The 22,815-nt window shown below is 39.5% G+C and overlaps 1 protein-coding gene across 3 annotated transcripts in view; it reads left to right on the top strand.

Annotated features, from left to right (window-relative positions):
* SEMA3D (semaphorin 3D) overlaps positions 1 to 22,815 on the top strand; it is a 134,616-nt gene that overhangs the window by 72,246 nt on the left and 39,555 nt on the right. For all 3 annotated transcript variants that reach the window (XM_088055042.1, XM_005526032.3, XM_014255204.2), the window contains exons 5-8: positions 909 to 1,028; positions 5,323 to 5,416; positions 8,654 to 8,782; positions 14,574 to 14,716. In XM_088055042.1, the coding sequence (XP_087911168.1) occupies positions 909 to 1,028; positions 5,323 to 5,416; positions 8,654 to 8,782; positions 14,574 to 14,716 (486 nt within the window). The remainder of the gene's footprint in view (positions 1 to 908; positions 1,029 to 5,322; positions 5,417 to 8,653; positions 8,783 to 14,573; positions 14,717 to 22,815) is intronic.

Here is a 22,815-nt window from a genome sequence, read left to right as displayed (position 1 = left end):
TTGCATTCTAACTTCTTGCTACCATTATCTTTACAGCAGTCAAAACCTAAGCAACACCTTTGCCGAGCACTGGCAATATTCTTTTACTGGTGTATATGTAAGATTTGTGCTGTTCTGTTTCTATAATAAGAGTAGAAGGAGAGAGTCCTGGGAGAGAAATACTTGTTTTGGACTCTCACTTAGGTGTAGGGTGGTGTCTTGCACATATGAACAGATCTTGTGTATTCCCTCTGAAGTACTTGTTTTGTGTTTCTGTATTAATTTCATTTTGGGGAAAGCTAGAGCAAGTCTTTTCCTCCAGCCCATGTATCATCTTTGGAGCACATAGCAGCTGCCTGTGCTTACCAGCAAGGACCAAGCCCAGCTAGACTCAGAAATGACCAAACAGAAGTCACCAGTAAGACGTGGCTGGTGCAGAGACAAAGCATATCCTTTGAAGTGTGTTGAAGCCTTTCAGCCCACCACAGTTAGTGTAATCATGTAATCTTTGGTGCTAAAGTGCGTGCAGCACCCCGAGCTGGGAAGCAGGAGGACTGGTAGCCAGGCACACCCAGTGGCTCTGTGACCTCTGCCCAGTTGTTGACAGGTGTTGTTTGCTACAGCACAGGCTGAACAGATACCCTCCAAACCATGCTGTGAGCACACAGCTTCTTGTGGCTGTAAGCATTACAGCAGAATTAGGTTTGCAAGTCTGATTGATGAACTGCCTGGTAGATAGCCACGGTCAAATTTTAGTTGTCACAGCTTTGAACTACTTTGTAAGCAGTCACGCTACAGTAGTTTTGAGTTAAAGGACACTAGTGCTATGGCTGTAACTTAGTAGAATGTTTGATGTGAAAAACAGAATGTTTAATGTGAAAAACAAGAATAAACATGAAAAGTAACCTTTATCTTTCTTTTCCCCACAGACAGAATGTTCCAATTTTATCCGTGTTCTTCAGCCATACAACCGGACCCATGTTTATGTCTGTGGCACAGGAGCATTTCATCCTCTTTGTGGATACATTGAACTTGGAACTCACAAAGAGGTAATTTAACTTTCTCACTGGTGTGACGTGCCAGGGAATAGCCCTCATCTTGTTTAGCATTCATCATAGATTGGAAAATACTCTGTGAGTGTGTAAAAAATGACCTGACAGCAGCTTGCATAAATAACAGGGTAAATGGTGGATTCTGCAGGTCAGACGGGAACTCTCGTTCTCACATTTGGTATGTGCATATCACTTTTGAGCAAAGCACTTTCCTCAGGCTTAACTTAATACACAAAGTTCTTCAGAATGACACTTCCATGTGATTAACTAAGTGAAGAGAACATCTAACCCAGATGTCTTCCTTTCTAGTAAGTCATTTCTGCACATACTTTCCTTATGCACATATATTCAGAGTTCAAGATGAAACTTGTAGTTCTATCTTTTAATGTACATATATCGTTGGTCCACAGTATGATTCCTATGCCTTGTGCATGAGAGTAATAAACACTTTGAAAAGGGTCTCTGAGCCTGAGTGCAGGGACAGCATCTCAGGACTTTGCAATGTGTTGCAGTTCGGTCACAAAAGAGGTGTTGGGAGTCCTCCATCGCTAGTGCCATATTTCTGAGCTGAAGTTAGCAGCTGATTGGTCTTCATTTGCTGGTGACAAAGAAATCTCTATCCTGAGTGGTAAATGTTTGAGACCTAACCTCTACAACAGAAGAATTTTGGTGTTATGTCAAGCAGCCACTTAGTACACAAGTCTCTTTTTAACTCCTGTATGTATCACACCTTGGCTATATTTATCCCACTGCCACTGTTCTCAGACAGTGTTGAGATGTGACCTGTCTGGCTGCTTGCCTGTGGTGCAGGCTTCCTATGCTGCTATAGAAATAGCTTTCTCTTTTCTTCAAGGCTGGATAAAATTCTAAAATATAAGAAATGACATCTGAAGTTACTAAATGGAATAATCTGAAACAGAATAAGGATCATAGAATGGTTTGGGTGGACAGGGCCTTAAAGATCATCCAGTTCTAACCCCCCTGCCATGGGACACCTTTCCACTAGACCAGGTTGCCCAAAGCCCCATCCAGCCTGGCCTTGAACACTTCCAGGGATGGAGTATCCACAGCTTCTTAGGGTAACCTGTGCTGGTGCCAGGGAATAATTTCTTCACAATATTTAGATATTGTAGGTCTAAGGGTAGGTCTAAACCTACCCTATTTCATTTAAAGTTATTCCACCATGTTATATCACTGATACATGAAATCAAGGGAAGATCCTCATGGAAGAAAAAAAGGGATTAATGCTTGCCCAGACTAAGCTCCATCATTATGTACCCTACAATCTATGGGCTGGATGACCAACCCAGAGGGGCTGCCTGTGCAACAGAAAACTGAAGCTGTAAGAAATCTACATGATGGTGTTCTTTGTCTAATAAACTATTAATGCTCCTGGTATTGTCCGGTATATGATGTATAATTTGGCTTACAATTAAATAATTTTGTAGACTTCTTTGCTTTGCTACTTTAAATATTCCCATTGAAGCAAGTGAAATTTTAGATCCCTTGTACCATGCTGATTTCTTAGCTGGATGATCAAATACACAGCTGAATGGAACAGAAAAGCTCCCAGCAAGAGTGTAAGTAAGGCTCTGGTTTACCTCTGGGTCATTAGCAAGATTCCTTATTCACTCTACCATTGCCCTACTTCATTTCATCTACTTGATTTGTGAAGGTTGTTTTCACCAGACCTTATGAAATTATGGATTTGGTCTGACTGTTCAGTCTGGCAGCCAGTCTAGACAAGGGGTCTGTCTCAGACATGACCAATTACCTTGTGAGAGGAAATGGAAGAAGAATCCTGGTATTGTATTTCCTAATCCCCCACTGTCCCCCAGTCCTGCCTCTCCCACATTCCTCCTAGTTGCTCAGCTGCAGTGGTAGGTTGGACAGTGTTCAGCTCCTGCCTCTTCTGACAGAGCACCTCTTCTACAGCCTCCTACTGACTTATCAGCCTTGAATGGCATCAGGCATATTTTCCCTTTCCTTCTTAGAGGCCCAAACACCCTTCAGCCACCATCCTTCCATCACCTCTTCAGATAAATATGACAAGGCAGAAGGGTGCTGAGGGTAGGCCCAGAGATGTGAATTTGTCTCCTTGTAGGAACTGAAGCCAGGAAATCCATTCTTTCAGAATTTTTTTTCCTCCCTCACTGTTGTAAATTTTTTTTTAAAATTTAAAACTCGGTGTTATAATAACAGATAATGAGTGTCTGGTAATTAGCAACCTCTCCAGGAAGATGTGGGATGCTTGGGAGAGCCAGGCCCTGAGATAGCCTCATGGAGGCTGTGAAGTCAGGCAGTGCTCTGCTGACCTTTGAAAGCTGCTGGTGGATCTGCACAGTGGTCTCCTGGCCAGTGCCAGTGCTGTGAAAACAGAGGAAAACAGTGTAGATCAGGTGACTCAAAACCACAGCAGACACTGCTTTTGAAGCAGTACAAATCCCCAACGGGATCACACAATTAAAGGGGATTAAAGTCCTCGTCTTGTTATTGCTCGAGTCGCTGCCAAAACTTCTCTTGGCTGGTGAAGAGGCTTGGCCTGGTTGGTGCTGTTAGCCACAGCTCTCCAAGGGCTGCTGTTTTCTTTGAAAGCTTTGCCCAAAGTGAAAGCAGGAGGTTAATTCTGTGTGAATGCCTGGTAGTGTCCATTAATTTGTCTGGGTGAAGTCTGAAATATTTGATGTTGATCTATAACTCCCTTGGTCCCCTGAGTACTGCTGGGCTTGCAGACAGCCTCTTCACATGTGATAAAGCAAGGGTTCTCTGAGCAGCTCGGGGTTCTACATCCTAGAACAAAGGACAATGGGACACCAGAAAAAGATTGTCAGAAAAAAAACAACTAATTTTTAGTTCAGTTTTGTCCTTGCTGTGCTCACTTCAGTAGCCTGAGAATTTGGTTTGCCTGATATTCCACAGGTTTGGGAAGGGAACAAGATTTTTGCTGATTAAATTCCGATTTGTATGAGCTAGGATTGCTGGAGGAAATTGAATTTATGTTCCTAGATTGGAATTGATTTTTCTTTTCTCTTAAAGAGCTTAATTATTCAATATCCTGGGCTTTTGTCTTCTGAGCCCAGAGAGTTTAGGAGACACTTCAATAACATAGAAAAGTTTGGTCATTTATAATCTGATGTGCTTTAAGCATGAATTGAATTAATGTGTTGTGAAGTCTAATCCTATGTGCCCATCTTTGGACATAACTTGCTTGTCATTCGTACTCTCCTGGCCTCTTGCAAGGCAGAGATATGGAATAATTAAAATAATTAAAATCACTTCACCCATTTTTAATCATTTAAATCCTGGAGATGTTTTGATATTTTTTTTTTAACTAGCTTCTAAATTTTTGTCTCTACCCTACATTGATTAGATTTCTGAGCACTAGTGGGATTTTAAATACCAGCGTAGGTAGGATAGCATGTTAAAGGAAAGTATGTTAAAAGCACTTCTGTAAGCAATCTTCCTTCTCTTAATGGCAGCACAATTCTGAAGTCTCTATACCTGCAGAGAGTTCTCTTTACTCCCCTGAGCTATCAGTTTGCCTTCACTATAGATTTCAGGTTAACTGTACTTTCTTTACTTAAGGGGCAAGTAAAAGATTGCTTCTTGACAATTCAAAACTATAATAAAGTTTCAAATGGATGCCTACAGGAATCGAGTTGTTGATTGCCCACTGAAAATATTGGCAATAATTTTTGAATAACTTACTTTCATTATCTTCCTCTATGCCCTTGTTCTGTGGCCCAGGAATTAATCATACTGTATTTGGAAATGACAAAGAAGAAACTATTCTGATAGCTCTTGTATCTTTAGCCTTGTTAAAAATAATAAGAGAGAGCATATGCTGCTTTCCTTTTAAAAGGGTCTGAACTGTGTCTGTTGTGAACATTATTCAGCAGTCCCTGGAGAAATTTCAAGAGTCAGCCAGAATCCCTTCAGGGTCTCCTGTTGCAAGACAGTCTATCAGCACTTTTCCAAATAGAAGTCAGTGCCTTTTAAGTACAATCCAGCTTTTAATTGGAGTAGAAACGAACAACGCATCTCTTTTTTTTCTGAAAATAATTGTATTTTTTAAAAAGATTTGTGTTTACAATAGAGTGACCAGGATACAGTAAAACACGGAGTGAAAAAATCCAGATATAAACCAGACACAGACTGTAAACATCAATGCTGAGATGACAGCTGCATGATCTAACACACCTTCACTTTGTACGTTAGCAGGGCAGGCTAACATCTAAGTGAGTTTTTCTCTGTAGCCACACCAGGGTAATGAATTTGTGTTTATTCTCAGGAAATGGTATTCCGTTTGGATACCCAGAACCTGGAGTCTGGCAGGTTGAAATGCCCGTTCGATCCCCAGCAGCCGTTTGCTTCAGTGATGGCAGGTAAGGAGCCACCAGAGCCAGGTGCTGCCCTCGGACCTGTGATGGCTCTGCTGCGAGCCCAGGGGCTCAGCAGATGTCACTGCTGAAGCTCCTCTGGCATTGGTCATGTTTCCAGAGCTGGTTTGTGCTCTCAGGGCTGGGGAAGCCTTCAGACTGCAGACACCAGAGAGCTGGAAGGGCAGAAATGGAAACAGAGGCATTAGAATGGCTGTGAAGCCTCTGTCAGCCACGCAGGAAGGCGGTTTCAACCTCACCCAGTCATTGCTCCTTTAAGAGGATAACAAAAAAACCCACATGGACAGAGAGCGTTTGAAGCCCTTGTGGGCCTCTTTCTGCAATTATCAATATGTTCTGCCCTTTGAAGTCTGCTGACATGCACTATTTCCATAAATACGTTTCTGAGGTTTCTATTTACTCGAGTAGCCACTTCTGAAGCTGGGAGCCGAGGAACAAGATAGTGCACTCCGCCTGCTGCGTGCATCACAGCACTGTGTGGTCTGACATTTGGGGCCGAGGAATGTCAGCTTGACCTCTGGATTTCAAATCACTATAAGAGCTACTTTTGTCATGGTTTGGTTCATAGCTTCGGACAATTTTCATTTAACTTGTCTGTCAAGCATATGAATACAAGATAAGAGTGAAGCACCATGACGTTTTCATTTACAGCCAAAGAGCAGTGGTGACAATGCTTTGAAGTATCGGTCACTCTGTTATAAAAAGAATATGACTAATGTTCAGTCTTTATTCTCAGATAATAAGATAGATGATTTGTGATTCTGACCCTACAGATGGGGCAGGACTTCCTTTATTAAAAACAATAGATTAAAGCCTGTGCTTATTCTTCTCAGAGACCCCTAGTACTCTTTAATGACTGTGAAGTCTATTTTTAAAATGGGGTTCCAGAAAACTTTAACTAATTTTTTCTTTATTTTTTTTCATGCAAGCAGTAGAACTCAGTGATTTATTATAGTATTGCCTAATTTCAGTAGCACTCTCGTGCTTTGCCTGTTCTGTTAAATCTTGTGAAATGAAGAAACTGCTGTCTTTTAGCTACCTAAAGCATGAACTTTGCTACATAAAAATTTTTGAGCTAGATAAAATTAATGGTTAGGTTATTCTAGTATCCCTTTTTTGACTGTGGCTGGTGTCAAGTGCTTCACAATAACATACAGAGAGCACTGTGAAGAGTTACAGGCCTGACCAGAGAGTATGTTTTTGGTCTGTCTTTGCATGTTTACCTTATTCCCAAGTGAACTAGCAGAGCAGTATAGTTCATGCATAAGATGCTGCCCTGGAGCTCAGGTGAGATCATTTCCCATCTCTGCCACTAATGAGCAGAGTAACTTTGGCATGTCACTCCTCTCTAGCTACTTTTGTTTATCTGCCAAATGGCAATAAAGATTACTTACATCCTTTGGACAACACTTCTTATTCAGTTCTACATTTATGAGCTAAGTAATATCTAACTATATTTTCATTCATATATGTAAGTTAATGCAACTGAGTAATTCTCATTCTTTGTAGAAATAAGTGATCTCAGTACTTATGACTTATGACTTCAAGTAAATCCCATGGATAAATTTGAAAAACTAGTTTTCTTGACTGAAAAATCACCTGCTCATCATCCATCCTCTATTACAAACTACCACTCACCAAAACTGTTCAGGACATAACAGGAACTTGGAATGAGAGATACCAAATGATGAGAGAAGTGCTGAAAATGCCTTGTCAGCAGAGCCTAAGCAAGGATGGAGCATTTCTGTTGGCCCTTCAGATGTATCGATCACAGAGTGCCTGTCAGTTAGCAAACACCAATTACCCTGCCCATTCCTCATTATGACAAATACCTTTCAGAATGCACTATTGTTTCTTTACAAAGGCAACATGCTGTCTGAAAGATGTGCTTTCCACAACTGTCATGGAAATAATACAGAAATAACAATAATAATGAGGTAAAAAGAAAGATGATAGATCTTTTTTGGCTAAATAAAGTGCTTGCGGATCATGGGTTGTGGGTTGGTTTGTTGATTTTTTTCCCCCTTGATCTTATTTTTTAAGTGCATTTACATCTTTCGCAAATGAAAGCACAAACATCAGTGTTGAATGGTATTTATTCTGCATTCACTCTCAACAAAGGCCTCTCTCTAAAAGATCTTGTGAAATGTTTCAACCCAGGAGTATCAGAAAACCTGGATAAGGAAGGGGATTTTTATGTATCATACAGCATTTTATGAGATTATAATTTATGAATATGAACTTTTTTGTTTTTATGAATTAAAAGGATTTATTTCTGCAAGTCATTAAACAAAAAAAACCCCTCTTCCAACCAATAAAGCTTGTTATTTTACAGAAAAAAAGGAATATTTCAAAATGCACTATATGGTAAAAAAGGTAAAAAAAGGCTTCAAAGTGATACTGTTTCTTTGCTTCTTTTTGAAAAGTACTGAGATCTGAAGGGAAACAGAAAATACTGTGCATTTCTTAGCATTTTCATTGCTCACAAAAGGGACAGAAGAGCAAATAGTGACTGCAATTGCAGCAAGCACTGCATTACAGATACAGTGTCCTTGTGAGGCAAATTCTGGCTGCCTTATTCAAGCAAGATGTGTCATTTATTTTAGAAAGTTTACTCTGTGTTAAAATGATGATGATTTGTGTCTGTAGCCATATTTCTGCTATTAACACAAATTCCCTGAGTTAGTGCCAGAATTCCTCTTTGTGAATTAAGTGTTGGATGGAGATCCTTGCTCCAGGAATGGGCCAAGCTGCAACATTCCAATGGGGAAGCATCCATCCTGTTTTTCTAGCTCAGGAGCAGCAAAGCCATCGGGGCTATGGCAGTCCTGGGACACAGGAGGTAGCTGGAATGGACAGGTAGCCATGCCCTCACCATGGCTCCCAGGTACATGGGACAGGGTGTTCAGATTAAATAGACCTTTATACCCTTAAGAACCCAGTATCCATTAAAGACCGGGAAATTTACTATTCTGAGTGCCTAAAAGATCTGAAAATTAGACTTTGACTGTGTTACTTCTCAGACATATAATTACAAATGTCACTCTCATTTAAATGTAAGTAAATTTACAGAACCAAAATAACCCGTTAAAATATGAACCAGTAATATTTTAAAGCATTAAATTTGTTTATTGACCAATTAAACACAGGATGTTGTTCACCCAACAAAATGTTAATAGTGGTGGCACAGCTGTAGGAGCCCTATTTCTTTTTAATTTTCAGATGAGTATCTTTATGCTGGAACAGCTTCTGATTTCCTTGGCAAAGACACTGCTCTGACACGTTCTCTGGGCCCTTCTCACGACCACCATTACATCAGAACTGACATTTCTGAACATTACTGGCTTACTGGTAAGATCCCAAACATATGCTGTTGTCATTTGCATTGTCCCTGCCTCTCTGAAGTTAATAGCTCTTTCCTTATATAAATATATGTCCAGTAACTATAAATATAGATATTGTATCATGGAGTCTTTGGATTACGTAGACTTTTTTAAAAAAGCTCAGTGGAACAGAAATGCACTTGAGAAAAGTCACAGAGGTGAAAATGCTAATTAAGGGAAGAGTGGGAGCATAAGACCTATTCATAGTTTCTGTCTTTAATCTGTATATCTGTGTATAATCCTACAGTTGAAGTAATATCATGACTTAAATGCTTCTGTATCCAGTCTTGTTGGAATAATTTTTTTTTAACTGTTTTTTTCAATCACTCATTAAAAGCTGTTCTGTATAGCATGTTGAAGCGACAGACTAGAATTTTTTGTTAGAAGGTCCTTTTTTTTTTAATTTTCCTTTTTTAGGGGAAAAATACCCTTTGTTGCTTTGAGAATCATTTTAAAACCACTAAGGGCACACTAAAATAGCTTCCCAAGCAAAACACAGCTTTTTCTTGCCCGTTAAAAAACATTGTGAGCTAGTAAACCCTCTAAAAAACTGGCTGCATTTGCACCCAGCCAGTCTCAAACCACACACAGAGTAACATGGAAAACTTCACTCACAAGCTAACCCTGCTCAATTAAAGCATCCCCCTTTTAGCTGTCAACTGGCTTTAAAGATGTGGCAACACTGGCCCTGGCTCAGGATGCCTGTGTAACTATTATGGGTGCAGTGTAAAGCCAGGGCCTGCTGACCACAGGGTTAAGTTGGCTTCCCAGCAGACAACTTCTAAAAGGGATAATTTTGCCTCTTAACTCTTTGAGACCTTGACAAGAGGAAATGTTTTTGGTTTTTCTTTTTCCCTACCCCTTCTTTTCCTTCTTCTCTATTGTTGCCTTAAATTTCTATCTTGACGTACCTCCATAACACCAAAATTTCTGCTGTGAGATAAGGAGAAAAAGAAAAAGCCACTTAAAAGCCATGTTTACCTTTCCAAATAGGAGATAGAAGAATCTCATGTCTGACTTTGCTGACCCAATTTCATTTCCTGTGCCGAAAATCTTTCTTGTCCCACTTCTCCTATCTCATCCCTCTCTCATTTCCACACAGCCCTTGTGCAGTGCAGAGAATGGTCTGTGGTACGGACCAGGATGGGTCCTTCCAGCATTCACTTCTCTAATTCTAATTAGCCGTGCAACTGCATATCCAGTTTTATCACTGATGGCCTGCAGATGCTCAGCATGGAAAGGTGGCTGGGTAGCTGCTTTCCTAAGGGATGCAATAATAAGCTGAAAACAAAGATTTATTGTGGTTTGGCCTTGAGGGGCATCTGGTGTTATCATTAGTGTAGATCCACCTTGATGAGCATTACAGGGTTCAGTTCCCAGTCCAAAAGAACTTGTAGATTAAAAATACAGTTCAAAATATTTTTTTCTCTTTTCATTGTTTCTTCATGAGAAGTTTGAGGCAAGGGAACAGTACAAGAAAACAGAATAAACTGTAGGTTTGAGAAATATTTGGATGTTTTAGTTGGGGGGGAGTCTGCCTTTCCTCTCTGATTTAGATTGATTCATGATTTATTCTGTTTTCACTTAAAGCATCTGTATTTGTGAAACTTTTCTAAGGAAAAAAGTATATTAATATGTCTGGGTCTGAAAAACAGCTTTAGTGTGCTAGACCGTGAGGTGAAAATTGCCCCACACTATATAAACACTGAAGACCCTATATATTCTTCAGGTTTACCTTGTTTCCAGCCATATAAAACCCTACAGCCACAATTCTGTCTAAGACTTCACAAACACAATCCATTCAGTGTTATCCTAAGAGGCATAGACATAAACTAGCTGCTTTCAATATTTTGAAACAGTCCTTTTAAGGCTGGAGAAAATTTTAAGTGCAACTTGAAATGACGGCATCATTTCTGCAAAGAGCCATAGGGTGGCCAATATATTTCTAGTTTATTGTGTAATGTTACCAATTACATACTTTTGTGCTTTCAGCCAATATTGGTATAAAGAAAATATTTACTTGATTTCAGGCTTAAAACTCCCATCTCATCTAAATCCCCTCTTCCCTTATTCTACTGCCCATTTACCAAGCAAGTGTTAGACCTCCAGGAAAAGCTGTACATACTTGAATAATTGTACCATTGGAAATAAATTATTACCATGCATGACTCATGTTTTACTTAGGATAAGCATAAAATGGACAGCTTGTTTTCTTCCAGAGGGCCAAGAAAGTTTTGCTATAATGCACCTTAATATTTTTAAAGTTTAGTCTTATTCTGTTTGTGGAAACAAAATTATCCTTCCCTGAGGGAAGGGAGGTAAAGACAAAGCTTGAGAGAAAAATGCGTGGGATACCTTCCAGTTCCTTGCAGGGCATCTCTATCTTGACTAATTAAGACATGTCCTAATCTCAGTGACTGAATAGCAGCTCCACAGAGGGGGACAGGAGGAAGGCAGCTAATCTTTCCCATGACTCAGGCTCACAGTGCTCACACTCCCGCAAGAGCGGCACTGTGCAGAGGGGAGCGGGGCTGGGGAATCGCGTTCCCACAGCTGCTCACCGGAGCTGCCTCGCCCAGGGACGGGCACGTGGGGCAGGGGCGCCTGTCCGGATGGCAAAGCCACCCACTGGAACCGAGTCTGTCCCATGCCAGCCCCGTGGGCACAGGAGAACACCCGCCAGCCCTGCACACAGACATCCACTGAACAGCTGCACGTTCCTCCCTCCTTCTTAGGAAGAGAAGGCCATAGCTGAAACGAGGGCTTCCTTGAATTGCATTCATCTCTTTTTTTTTTCCTTTTCACTTTTTTCATAGCAATTTAGTCGTCTTTTCCAGGGCAAAGTCTTGGAGGCAATGAGTTCTTTATATTCTGTGAACTTTGGACGTGATTCAGCTCCCTTGGCTCTAAAAGGCAAAAGCTAGCATCCTGTCTGAGCTCAGTCCTTTCGCTTGCCTCTGTAATTTACTGAAAGAAGTGACACTTCCAGAGGGTGATTCAACCCACCTATTGTAGGAATTTGTCTTAAAATAGGATTATTCATTGTCACTTTGTCTCTCCCTGAGAGAGGACCTGGCTGAGAATGGGTTAGGAGTTTGACTTCTAGGTGGTTATGGTAAATGAGGTAAGCAAGCACTGTCCTTTGTATTCTGTCATGCCACGAATTTCTGGCAGCCCAAATACACAGAGGTGCTGCTTCCCACTGTTTCGGGTTGCTTTTCATTTCTTTATATTCTGGGACAGCCTGAACCTTTGTGGTTCTCTTTTTCTGAGCCTAAGTTCTCCATAGGTTGCACTGCCAAAAATCACTGCTGGTTTCAGAAGGGGGTGATGGCCAGCAGGTAACCAAGAGCTAACCCAGCAGTGAAGAACCAGCTGTATCAGCTTTTCCCACCAGGTCACAAAAAAAGCAAAAGCAACATGTGTACCATCTATTGCCAGAGCTCATGATGCCTTTAATCTCTGGGTTAGTTACATGCAGTCTAGCCATGAACTTAATATGTGGGAAAATCTGCTGAAGCAAATAGCGGCGGGGGGATAGCTCTGTCTACGGGAGAACAAACATTAGTTTTAGATCATCATCATTAGTTTTTTCTCCCATACAAAGAATCCAAAAGCCTAATTCACTGTTAGTTTAAGTGCACATTTATGTGTTGGATAGATGGGTTAGAAAAGATGAGACAAAGAACTCAATTGCAGAACATTATGTGCTTTTGAGATCATCATCTCTTGCATTTAATTATTTTCACTTCTTCATATCCTTTACAATGCATTTCTGTTTGGATTTAACTTTCAACTTCAGTGTTTTCAATTGTGATTTAAAATTGTTAAATATTTGTGTTTCTTTAATTAGTTAGAGATTTTTCTAAATCTGTTCCAGGAATTGGTATTGAGACATTTATTTTTGTATTTGGCTTGCCAAGGAGAGCAATGAAGTTTAATTTTCAACCCCCCATATATACAGTGTTTTGTACTGTGAATGTAGACTAAGAAAAAAGAGGATGTGACTTTCAAAAACATGGTATAGAAGAGTTTCACAGTTATCCTCTTAAATGGCTATTTGCTGACCACATATTTGAGAAAGTACTGGAAGCATTCTTATGTATTTATTCATGCTTAGAGATCTGATCTTCAAAGTAGCCTTACAGGCCCTGAGGGGTAACTGAATATTTCCCTCAAGCTCATTTTGAAATCCTAACTTAAATTTATAGATCTTGATGGCTGCATCATTTCATTTTTTCTGCTGACACCATTCTCTAGAAATGGTTTGAATGAATGCCAGAAAGGTTTAAAATGGAAGCAGCAGTGTGGCTATTTTCACCCATAAATTTGTTCTTTTGTCACAAAGGTGACACTTAAACACTGAGCACTTAAACACATCCCGTTTTGTCTCAAGCCCTTTGTCTCAGACTGCAAACTTTTGAATCAAGCACTCTCTTTTTCAGCTATGTGTACTGTAGAGTTCATGGTGAAAATTCCTCAAGGCTAATATAAAGTAACAATCATTATGAAAAGAACAAAGGCATGAAGATATACTGAAAGCTGATAATAGTATTCCCCCATATAAACAGTGTGCTCTGTTTGCTCTGCCTTCTTACACCACCCTCCTTATTGCTTTCTACTGAAGCCTACCTGATACTGGGGGACAAAGACTGTGTATTTTATTGCTGAAAGAATGTATTTTAGAGTCAAGGGTCTCTTTGCACTGTATTTGTATAACCACTTCTGTTTAAAGAAAAACATCATTGATCCAAGTGCCCTCAGGAGAGCTCATCTATTATAGCATACTGGGGAATGTCTTAAAAATCACTGCCTCAAGTGGCTGGTTCACTTGTGCAAGGCAGGATTGTTGCATGCTCTGCTGCAGTCATGGACCTTTCAATTTCTGATTTTAGTGCAAAATTAAAAGGAAAACAAAAGCACTCAACTAGTGAGCAGATACAGCAGGATTGGAGACCATGGATGAGGGAGATTGGGAACAGTGAAGAACGTCTTGGCCCACTAAGCATGCCTGTAAGATGCAGGCAGACAGCTATGCTTGCCTTAAATAAGACCAGGGAAAATGTAATTGCCCAGCATGCCATGACAAGGCATTTTTTTGCAAAAAATCAGATTCAAATAACCCAGACAAACAATTACACTGATGTAGCCAATCTGTTTTCAAGCACAAGGAACTGCATCCTTAAGACTGACCAATCCCTTTTGAAGTTTGCTGTGCTAACTGGCTAACTGCTCCTAACTGCCCAGTGTGACACTGTGTTGGATTTAGTAGTTATAGTCAGTAAGATTGCTGTATCACAGATACATGGGAAACATTTCTTTGCAAGCTATCTCTAGTAAACAGTAGTATATTTCTGTATTTATAACTGCTGCAATAAGTATTTAAATTAATTTAAATTCTACTGGATGATTTCAGAAAATTTACTTAGCTTCATTTTGGTGGCAGGAGCAGTAAGGTAGATTTGTGTAGGCAGTACTTTGTACTGAGTTTCTCTGTTTCCAAACAGAGAATGATAACCAGTGCTGCATACTTTTGCAAGTGGTAATAAAATCTATACACAGAAACATCAGCCTAAGAGTAAATACTTGAGACTCCATGGGGGTTTTCACTTGAAGTTATTAAGAGACTTGCTGCCACATATCTATATAATGGTTTTATTTCACTGGAAGTTGTAACATAAATGCAGAGATTTAACAACAAGTACTAAGGCTTTTCTTCAGATTTTTAATCTCCCTTTTTTTTTTTTTTTCATTTCTAGGAGCAAAATTCATTGGAACTTTTCCTATCCCAGATACCTATAACCCAGATGATGATAAAATCTACTTCTTTTTTCGAGAAATATCACAAGATAGTAGCACATCTGACAAGACAATCCTTTCCAGAGTTGGGAGAGTTTGTAAGGTGAGGACTCCTATCTTTTTGATAAAAACTAAGCAAGTTTGGTTTATTTCTGTGAGAAGTGTGTTTTCTCCTTTGTTACTAAATGAGCCATTATAGTAATTTTTCTGAACATAGATTACTAATGACATTGAAATTTACTTTTCAAAAATTAGACTTGATGTTGACGGTGTACCTCTTGTAAAAAGTTAATATGTTTATAAATTATAATCCTGTGTCCAACCAGCAAACTATTGACTTTCAATGCAACAATGTTGTTTCATGAGCTTCCAGTGAGGATGGATGAGTCAAAGTGTACACACTGGCAAGGTATTTGGGGTTTTGTGGAAAGAGCCCGCTGATGCATGGACATACAAGCTTCATCTTGGCTCTGTACACCATTCCTGGGCCTTACTGAGAGCTGGGGTCAGTGATTTGTTTCTGCACATTCCTGATAACCTGCTGGAGTGAGGGGAGGCTAAGAAAGTATACAGTTTCTGAGCTACACCCACATCTGCCTGGGGGTTTCCTCCCTTGGAAAGAGGAGCAATCCTTGACCCATTGACCGGGAGGAACCAGACCCCGGGTCTCCTGCAATGTAAAAAGTTCATTTGGCTGGTGCCTGACCTCTTTTAAATGATTACTCCTTCACTTTCTCCTTCATTCTGCTTGGGTTTGCCCTTTATGAAAGATTTGTGCCCCAGTGGTATATACAGACTCAGGCTTTCATGAACTACACTCTTCTTGGATCTCTGTCAAGGGCTGAAGCCTCCTCAAAAGATGAGAAGAAAAAAAACAGTTCCTGCACATGAAGACAGCAGTCAGTGTAGTTTGTTCTTTAGCAGCCTGATGGTTTTACTGAGGCCTCTACCCACAATGGCAAAAGGGTCAGTAGACTTCTGTGTCAAACACACTCTATCCACTCCCTTATGCCCTAGGACATTCTGTTCCTCTATTCTGTAGTAACAGAAGCAGTCAGTGGAAGTGCTCCCATCCTGTCTTTGGGTCCTCAGGAATTACTGGTAAAAGTCAGGAAAATGGAACTTGAAAGCTGCCTTCATATTAGTAACATAGTAAACATAAGCTTTAAGCAAATGTTTATCTCGTGATGAATCAGATATCAGCAACACCACAGCAGTCACACAGGTAGGTACATTTCCATGATTTTGTTCAGAAGCTTTAAGTGACTTGCAGTTTCTGAGCAGTGTGACTCTGCTGGCAGTTTCTCAAGAAACTTGAAAATTAGTACATGAAAAAAAGCATTTGTGATTTGCAGTAAGATGTGTTTGGGAGAAGAGCACTCATTCAGCTATGGACACACACTGAAGAGTGGACAAGTGTATGGAGGTGTAAATCTACAGCTGCTCTGCAGTCCAGCAAACTCCCAGCTCCAGCTGAAATTTCAGTGGCCACAGCCATTTCACACTTCTGTCCTTGACCTAAAGTGTTAAGATAACAAAACATTCATTCATAAATCAGGTCTCTAGTAGGTTTTTAGTCAGATGAAAGAATGGATAATCTTCCGTGTGTATTTCACAGCAGAGTGATTAATGGCAGAATGGAAATGCAAACATTTATGATTTGCTGCTAGACATGGCATTTGCTGATTATGAGAAAGCACTTAATGCATTAGGAGAAATTGATAGACAACATTTTCAAGCCAAGACACATGAGAGAGTATAGTAAACTAAGATATATTGGCTAGAGAAAACCAGCATCCTTTACCTAGAGAAAAAGCGAGATAAGCTATCATAATAAAAGCAAATGTATTGTAAGGAAATCCTAATGACTGTGTATAATCATACCTCAAATGAGAATGAATTTGAGTAATCATGTTAACAGGAAAAATGTAATGAATTTTATTTTTAGTAGTCAAACCAAAACAATGAAAACTGATAAGCAAGGTGATTATTATTAATAGTTGTACACTATCTTCTTTATTTACACTTCCCACTAGTTGCAGAATTCTCTTGATAATCCAGACTTCTGGTTTTTATGATATTTGTTGTAATTACCAAAAAATTAAAAAAATACATTGATAATTATTATAGTAAAAATAGAATTATTATGGGTATTTAATATAAATTAAATATGCAAATAGACTTATCTGTTCATGGACTCAGATATTTTGGATCTGTGCTGTGGTATGGAACCATCTGCTGTGCTTAATTGTCTCTGACACGGGAACAATGCCTTTGATTACAACAACTGATAACAACTATTTCTACTTGCACTGTCTCATTAATGTGATCTGTACTTCACAAAGTTAAGCCTTTGCCTTCTTTCCCTGTTAATCAGAGAATAACAGTAAATGGGAGGAGCTCAGCAATTTCTGAAGTAGTTTGCTTGATGTAAACACAGTTTTTTTCTACTAGAACTTGATTGCTCTCTGCCTCACCATGCCTTAGGGCTCCTGTCCATTAATGCCAGAAACACATGCTGAAATTAGAATAGGCTTTGTTTTTAATAAGAAGCTTAGTCAATGCAGCCTATTCTTTGGCTGGTTTTCAAGGGTTCAACAATATGGTCTCTCAGTGATCCCCTCCCTTAGGGAAAATTTTTCTCTGGAAAGCATTCCCTTTTCCCAGCCACTTTCAGACTCAGAAGACTGCAGTGCTCTTGCTGGCAGCTCTTTGCCCAGGGTCCAACAGCTGTCACTTGTCCTGCTCACCAGACCATCCGCACGCAGTGCCCTGCAGCCTGAGCTGCAGGAGCGCAGCCCCTGCACTGCCCTCACTCGGGCTTACATCATCTGTTCTGTGTCACTGAGGGTATCACTGGCACTGGGGAGGAAGTGCTTTCAACAGGCACTTTCAGAACCAGTTGTGTCATTTATCATGGCAAATGGCATTTCCTGTTTTTGGTTTGAGCAAGGCAGAAAAAGTGTCCTTGCCCTATCTGCGATACCTGATACTGCTTATGGTGCGTTCATACTTACATAAATTGCATTGTTTGGGGTTTTTGGTTTTCTTTTCATGTAAGGCCATAACCAAAAATAAAAATTACTATTGAAGATTAGCCAGCAAAATTTATTTCTTTTTAAGAATGCATGCAGTTACACATATGTATATTAAATGATCACACAAACCTTAAGAGCATGGATCCCCTTACTCCTATTTCTAGAAACACAGGCATGAGCTGTTACAGCTATACTGTCTTCAAGTCCACAATGCTGAACCACTTTGCATCAGATAAAGACAGGACACAGTCATTACATATTGAGGAAGATTTTGGAAAAAAAATACAATTGCAGCATCCATACACTGTGCTCTAAGCAGTCCAGTAGCAAGTCAGCTACATTTTTGTACATATTCACCACTAAATGATGGCAGAATTGTAATTCTATTTATCGACAACCTCATATATGTACAAGTATAGCCCTAGAAAAGACCCAGTTTTCCCTCCTATTTTCCCCACTGAAATAAAGGGAGAAATAAAAATGTAACATAGCAGAGTCACAGAAAAGGTTTTGAAGAGGGAGGAAAGTTGTTGGAGCTTTTGTTTGTTTGTTATCTATATAGAAACACATCTTTTCATGGTTACAACCTCATCCTATTGGAATGAAGTGGAAATTAGCCAAAAGCAGTAGTCTCTCTGCTGCAGTATGAAAATCCTGTTTATTATTACAGCGGTTTGCATTTCTGTGTTACAAGCTTCTCTTCAATGGTTTTGGTGATGTATTGCAAAAGTTAAAGCGTGCAGTCAGACGCTGGTTTCCGAGACCTCAACTGCCAAGAAATCAAACTTCAGCCCCTGATGTTTTCCCATATTTCCCAAAGTGTTTGGTATCCAGAAGCAGCCTTTGTTCTAGTGGGAACAAGTGAGTTCTTTGTTTTTTGTTTGGGTTTTTTTTAATACCGTTCTACTCCTATATATACCAAGCTGTACCTGGGGAAAAGAATACTGCAATTAGGCACAGCCCTCTTGGTTAAACTGTACTTTCTAAGCACACTGGAATGTAATCATTTTAAGAGCTCTTTAGTCAAGAGCCGTGGACACACCCTGCATTCCACCTTTGGGTAATGTAATTTATTTCCAAAGCCATGAACATCAGCAGAGTTCAAGGCTGTGACCTTGCCTCCAGTCTGGTGCTTAAAGCAATTTGTATTCCCAGAATGGCAGAAGGGAGCTATTCCTCTGCAGCTTCAAGTCCAGAGTCCCCAGTGGGCTTTGCCACAGGGCTGCTTGTGTGTAGAAGAGGTGTTTTTCTTGTCCTGGATATAGTCTAGCCATGCCTTTACTGTGACTAGGGATAACTGGCCCATTATCATTATTGGTATTTCTGGATTGTGTAGATAATTGATCTCTCTGAAGCTCTTGGAGCTGTCCTGGCAGTGTCCTGCTTTCCCGTTCAGCCGGGTCCCAGAAGCCAAATAGCCATGTTCACATGTTCTCAGCAGGGCTAATTAGTCTGGGCTCAGAGCCATGCTTGTGCAGCTATCCTGCTTCCAGTTCTGGAGGCAACTCATTCCAGACGAGATTTAACTTCCTGTGTTACATGCTTACATACCTCCTTTGTCACCAGAATATTGCCTAGCCACAACTCCAGCCCTGGGAAATATTTTTTTTTCTTGATTACTCAATATTAATGATTAAGAAACCTCTGAAGAAGTCATCCCTAGAACAACTTTGGACCTCATTTGCCCACTGAGTGTCTTTGCATCTGTGAGTCTTTCGGCAGCCAGCTGTTCTTGGACTTCCAAATTTGATATTTGCACGTTATGTGCCATTTGAAAGTTTTCAAATTATATAGAAAAGCAGATGCTCATTATCATGATTTCATTTTTTAGGGCTGATGTGTTGGAGACAGGCCAGTTCCATAGAGTATCTGCTTCTAACTGTGATGGATTAAGAGCTATAACATCAGGCTTTGTCAGGTCTTTTGGTACAGCTTTCCTTATTGGCAAGGGTTATATAAGTGTAGGAAGTTTCATAAATTTCTGTCCCTCATGGGTGTGTTTCAATAATTGGTGTTTTGAGGGGGGGAAATCATGATTTACAGATGAGGCAAAAATATAGGATATAGCGTATATAGGATAATAATAATATAGGATATGCTTATATGTAAAGATGTGTGACTGAATTTTACTGAGCCTCAGGGAAAGTGAGAAAGAAGTTGCAGTGTCAAGATAGACCTTTAAAAACTGGACTATGAAAATGCAGCTGCACAACCTCTGAAGCAAACTTTGGAAGCCATCCTAGTTGCTAGAGAGACTTATTGCTTAAGACACTGTCAGTACGAAGTGAAAGCCTCTAGAGTTAATTGGAGTGAAGTTCCTGTGGCTAATCCAAAGTTTCTGACTTGTGAGTGCTTTGGCTCAGGTGCTCAAATATCTGTAAGGGTAGCAAATCATGACTTTCTGATTTTGAAGTTTCCTCATGTGATGGAATTATCTTCCTGGGATTTTTTTCCCTGTCAGTACATTTACTATTAAAAAAAGTGGTTTGCAGTTTTGCTATTGTTTATTGAGTACAGTGTTGTAAATTCAGATGTTTCGGGACTCCGGATTCTAAAGAACTCTCTTAGATGATGACCTAACTTTGTTCTTTGGTCTCATGCCCTTCCCAGCTCTCAGCCTGTGGTTATCAATACTGTGGTCACAATATCTCATGCAAGTGACTTCAGGCACTTATATATATCCAAGTGAGGAAACTAATTGTCAGGCATTCCCTTCCTTCAGTAAAGGCAGATACTAGTTTCTGGAGGAAGGCTCCTTCCATCTTCAACCCAAATCCCTCTCTGAAGGGCGTATTTTCCACTGTCTATAAAGGGAGCTCTGCCCTACTGAGTCCCTAGAATGTGAAATTCAAGACATTCTGATTTAAGAATGTGAAATTCTGAATGGCAAATTCAAGTTTATTTGTTCGTAAAGAAACCAGTTTATCCCAGTGCTAGGTCTCATACTCCTTCAGTTTCACGGTGCTGACAATCTGTTCAAATCACATAAATTCTGATCTCCTGTTTGACATTAATTGCATGATGCTTCTAATTACTTGACTTGCCTGTAGCTTCATTATCAAGAATGATGCCTTTTATAACCTGAAGGTTCTGTTCTCTTTTTATATCCTTCTTTGTATGTCTATCATTTAATTATGTATATATTAAAATTTAGATCAGAGACAGGTAAAAGCAAGTCAAATATACTGGAATAAACCATGGACAGTTTATACTCAAAATTTTAAGTAGATTTTCCTGAGAACCCCATTACATATTTTATTTCTTCAGCCATAAGATTTTGCTAACTTTAGATTCCCACTGAAATTAGAATGAATAGCCTAATGGTGGATATAGTAGAGTACATTTAATTTGTGGCAGCCTTTGGAGAGTTTAAGGGAATATTCTTAATACTAGCACATCTGCTGGAGATAATCTGAGCAGGATTGCTGCATGGCCTCTAGGTAAAGAAAATGGTGCTTAATTTTGTTCTTTTATTTGTCTCAAACCATCCTTGTCTTTACCTGAGCCTGTTAGTTTCTGGATTTGGGGGGTTTTTTCATGATGTGTTTATAACAGTCCAGAATTTTTCTTTGATGTGTAGTTAGATTTTCCAGTGTGGATCCCATCCAAAGATAATTTGGTAGAAACTTCTGGGTGTGAAGTTTAAATACTTTCCAAAATAAAAATCAACATTTTCCATAGTGAACCAAACAATTATGCATGCTTAGTGTGAGTACTTTTTGAATGAAATAAAAACAAGCCTGATTGAGGAGCAGGAACAGATGGGAACTGCAGACACAGAGGAGAAGTAGCGTCCCCAAGTTTACTTGATGTATCCATAGGAGAGCAGTCGAGGTTCTGAAGTCTCATGTGCCTTCTTTCTCTTGCTTGAATTGCAAGTGTGCTTTCATTCTCTCTCAAGTCACACTTCACATGTAGCTTGATGTTTTTGCACATAGAGTGAAATCAGGGGAAATCAGTTTCATCTACATGAGTATGATTTGGACAAGAAATTTTGCACCTGAATCCCTAAAGGAACAAATTTAACTTTCCTCTGTTAAGTTGGCACCTAACAGAGTTGAATGGGGGCAGAATACGTAAAGTAAAACAAAATAATTATAGAAAGAACTGTGAACCCAAAGACAGAAGTTGAAAGGACACTGTTGGCTGTTTCTCCATTTATAAAGTCAGCTACAGGGTTGGAGGTTTTTTCCTCCATAATATAAGTCTTTGCTTCAGGGGATGCCATTTGTTTCTGGTAGCTTTGCCGCATAGCTAAGCTTCAATAAGAGAAAGGCTCCAGGGCCTTTTGCAGTTTCAGCACTTCTTCTCTCTGTTCTCCAACATTTCCTTTTATTCAGGCCAGGAATTCTCTTTGGATAGTCCTTTTGCACATCTTGCCACTGGCTGTAATTAATAACCTGCTTCTAGAAATTCCACTCATTGTCTTTTTTCTTTTTTCTTCCTTTTTTTCCCCCCCCCTTTTAGAGGCTGTTCAGGATAATTACTGTCTTTAAAGTTTTATGAATCACAGTGTTTGACATCTTTGATGTAGACTGATTTTTCAGATAACTGCACTTTTTGTTCTAATGTTCAATTTGTCACTGTTACTTACAAGCAAATAAGTGATTTAAATCCCCAAAGATGCAGATGTTCTTTAGTTTCCTTGCCATCTGTTTTCCTGCCTACTGGATTCCAAGACTAACATTTGTTCATTTTAATGAAGCTACATTAATATAGTATATAAGATACAACAGAATAGAAAATAAATATGACAGAAGGTCTTTAATATAACTTGATTTTTAAATCTCTTGATCATAGAGTAGTATCTTTTCTGATGGCTCTTATTTTCATGTGAGCTTATCTTTAGCTAGATGGTTTGAAAATCCTTTTGTTTTGCTTAATTGCATATAAATTGCAGATCAGAAAACTGAAATTACCATGGAAGACTCCCAAGAGAGGTGCATGATACAACCTTAAATTACTTCACAAAATTTATACTCTGCCATTTAAACAGCAGTCTTCCTGAAATGACCTACGCTGATGGAAGTGCGCCATCTGATATTTGAATTCTCAATGTAATTTGGTAGAAACCTGAGTTCTCGCTCCAGCAAATTGTTTTTTGCAACCAGCTCATTGAAAAGGGATAAATTTAGGATTTCTGTAAATAAGAGTCTGCTTGATT

The sequence above is a fragment of the Pseudopodoces humilis genome, chromosome 5 (assembly GCF_049639895.1).
Source record: "Pseudopodoces humilis isolate 2021_Gansu_Grassland_sample_001 chromosome 5, ASM4963989v1, whole genome shotgun sequence".
NCBI classification, from domain to species: Eukaryota; Metazoa; Chordata; class Aves; order Passeriformes; family Paridae; genus Pseudopodoces; species Pseudopodoces humilis.
The sequence above is the reverse complement of the archived record's forward strand: the minus strand, read 5'-3'. Positions and strand labels throughout refer to the sequence as shown.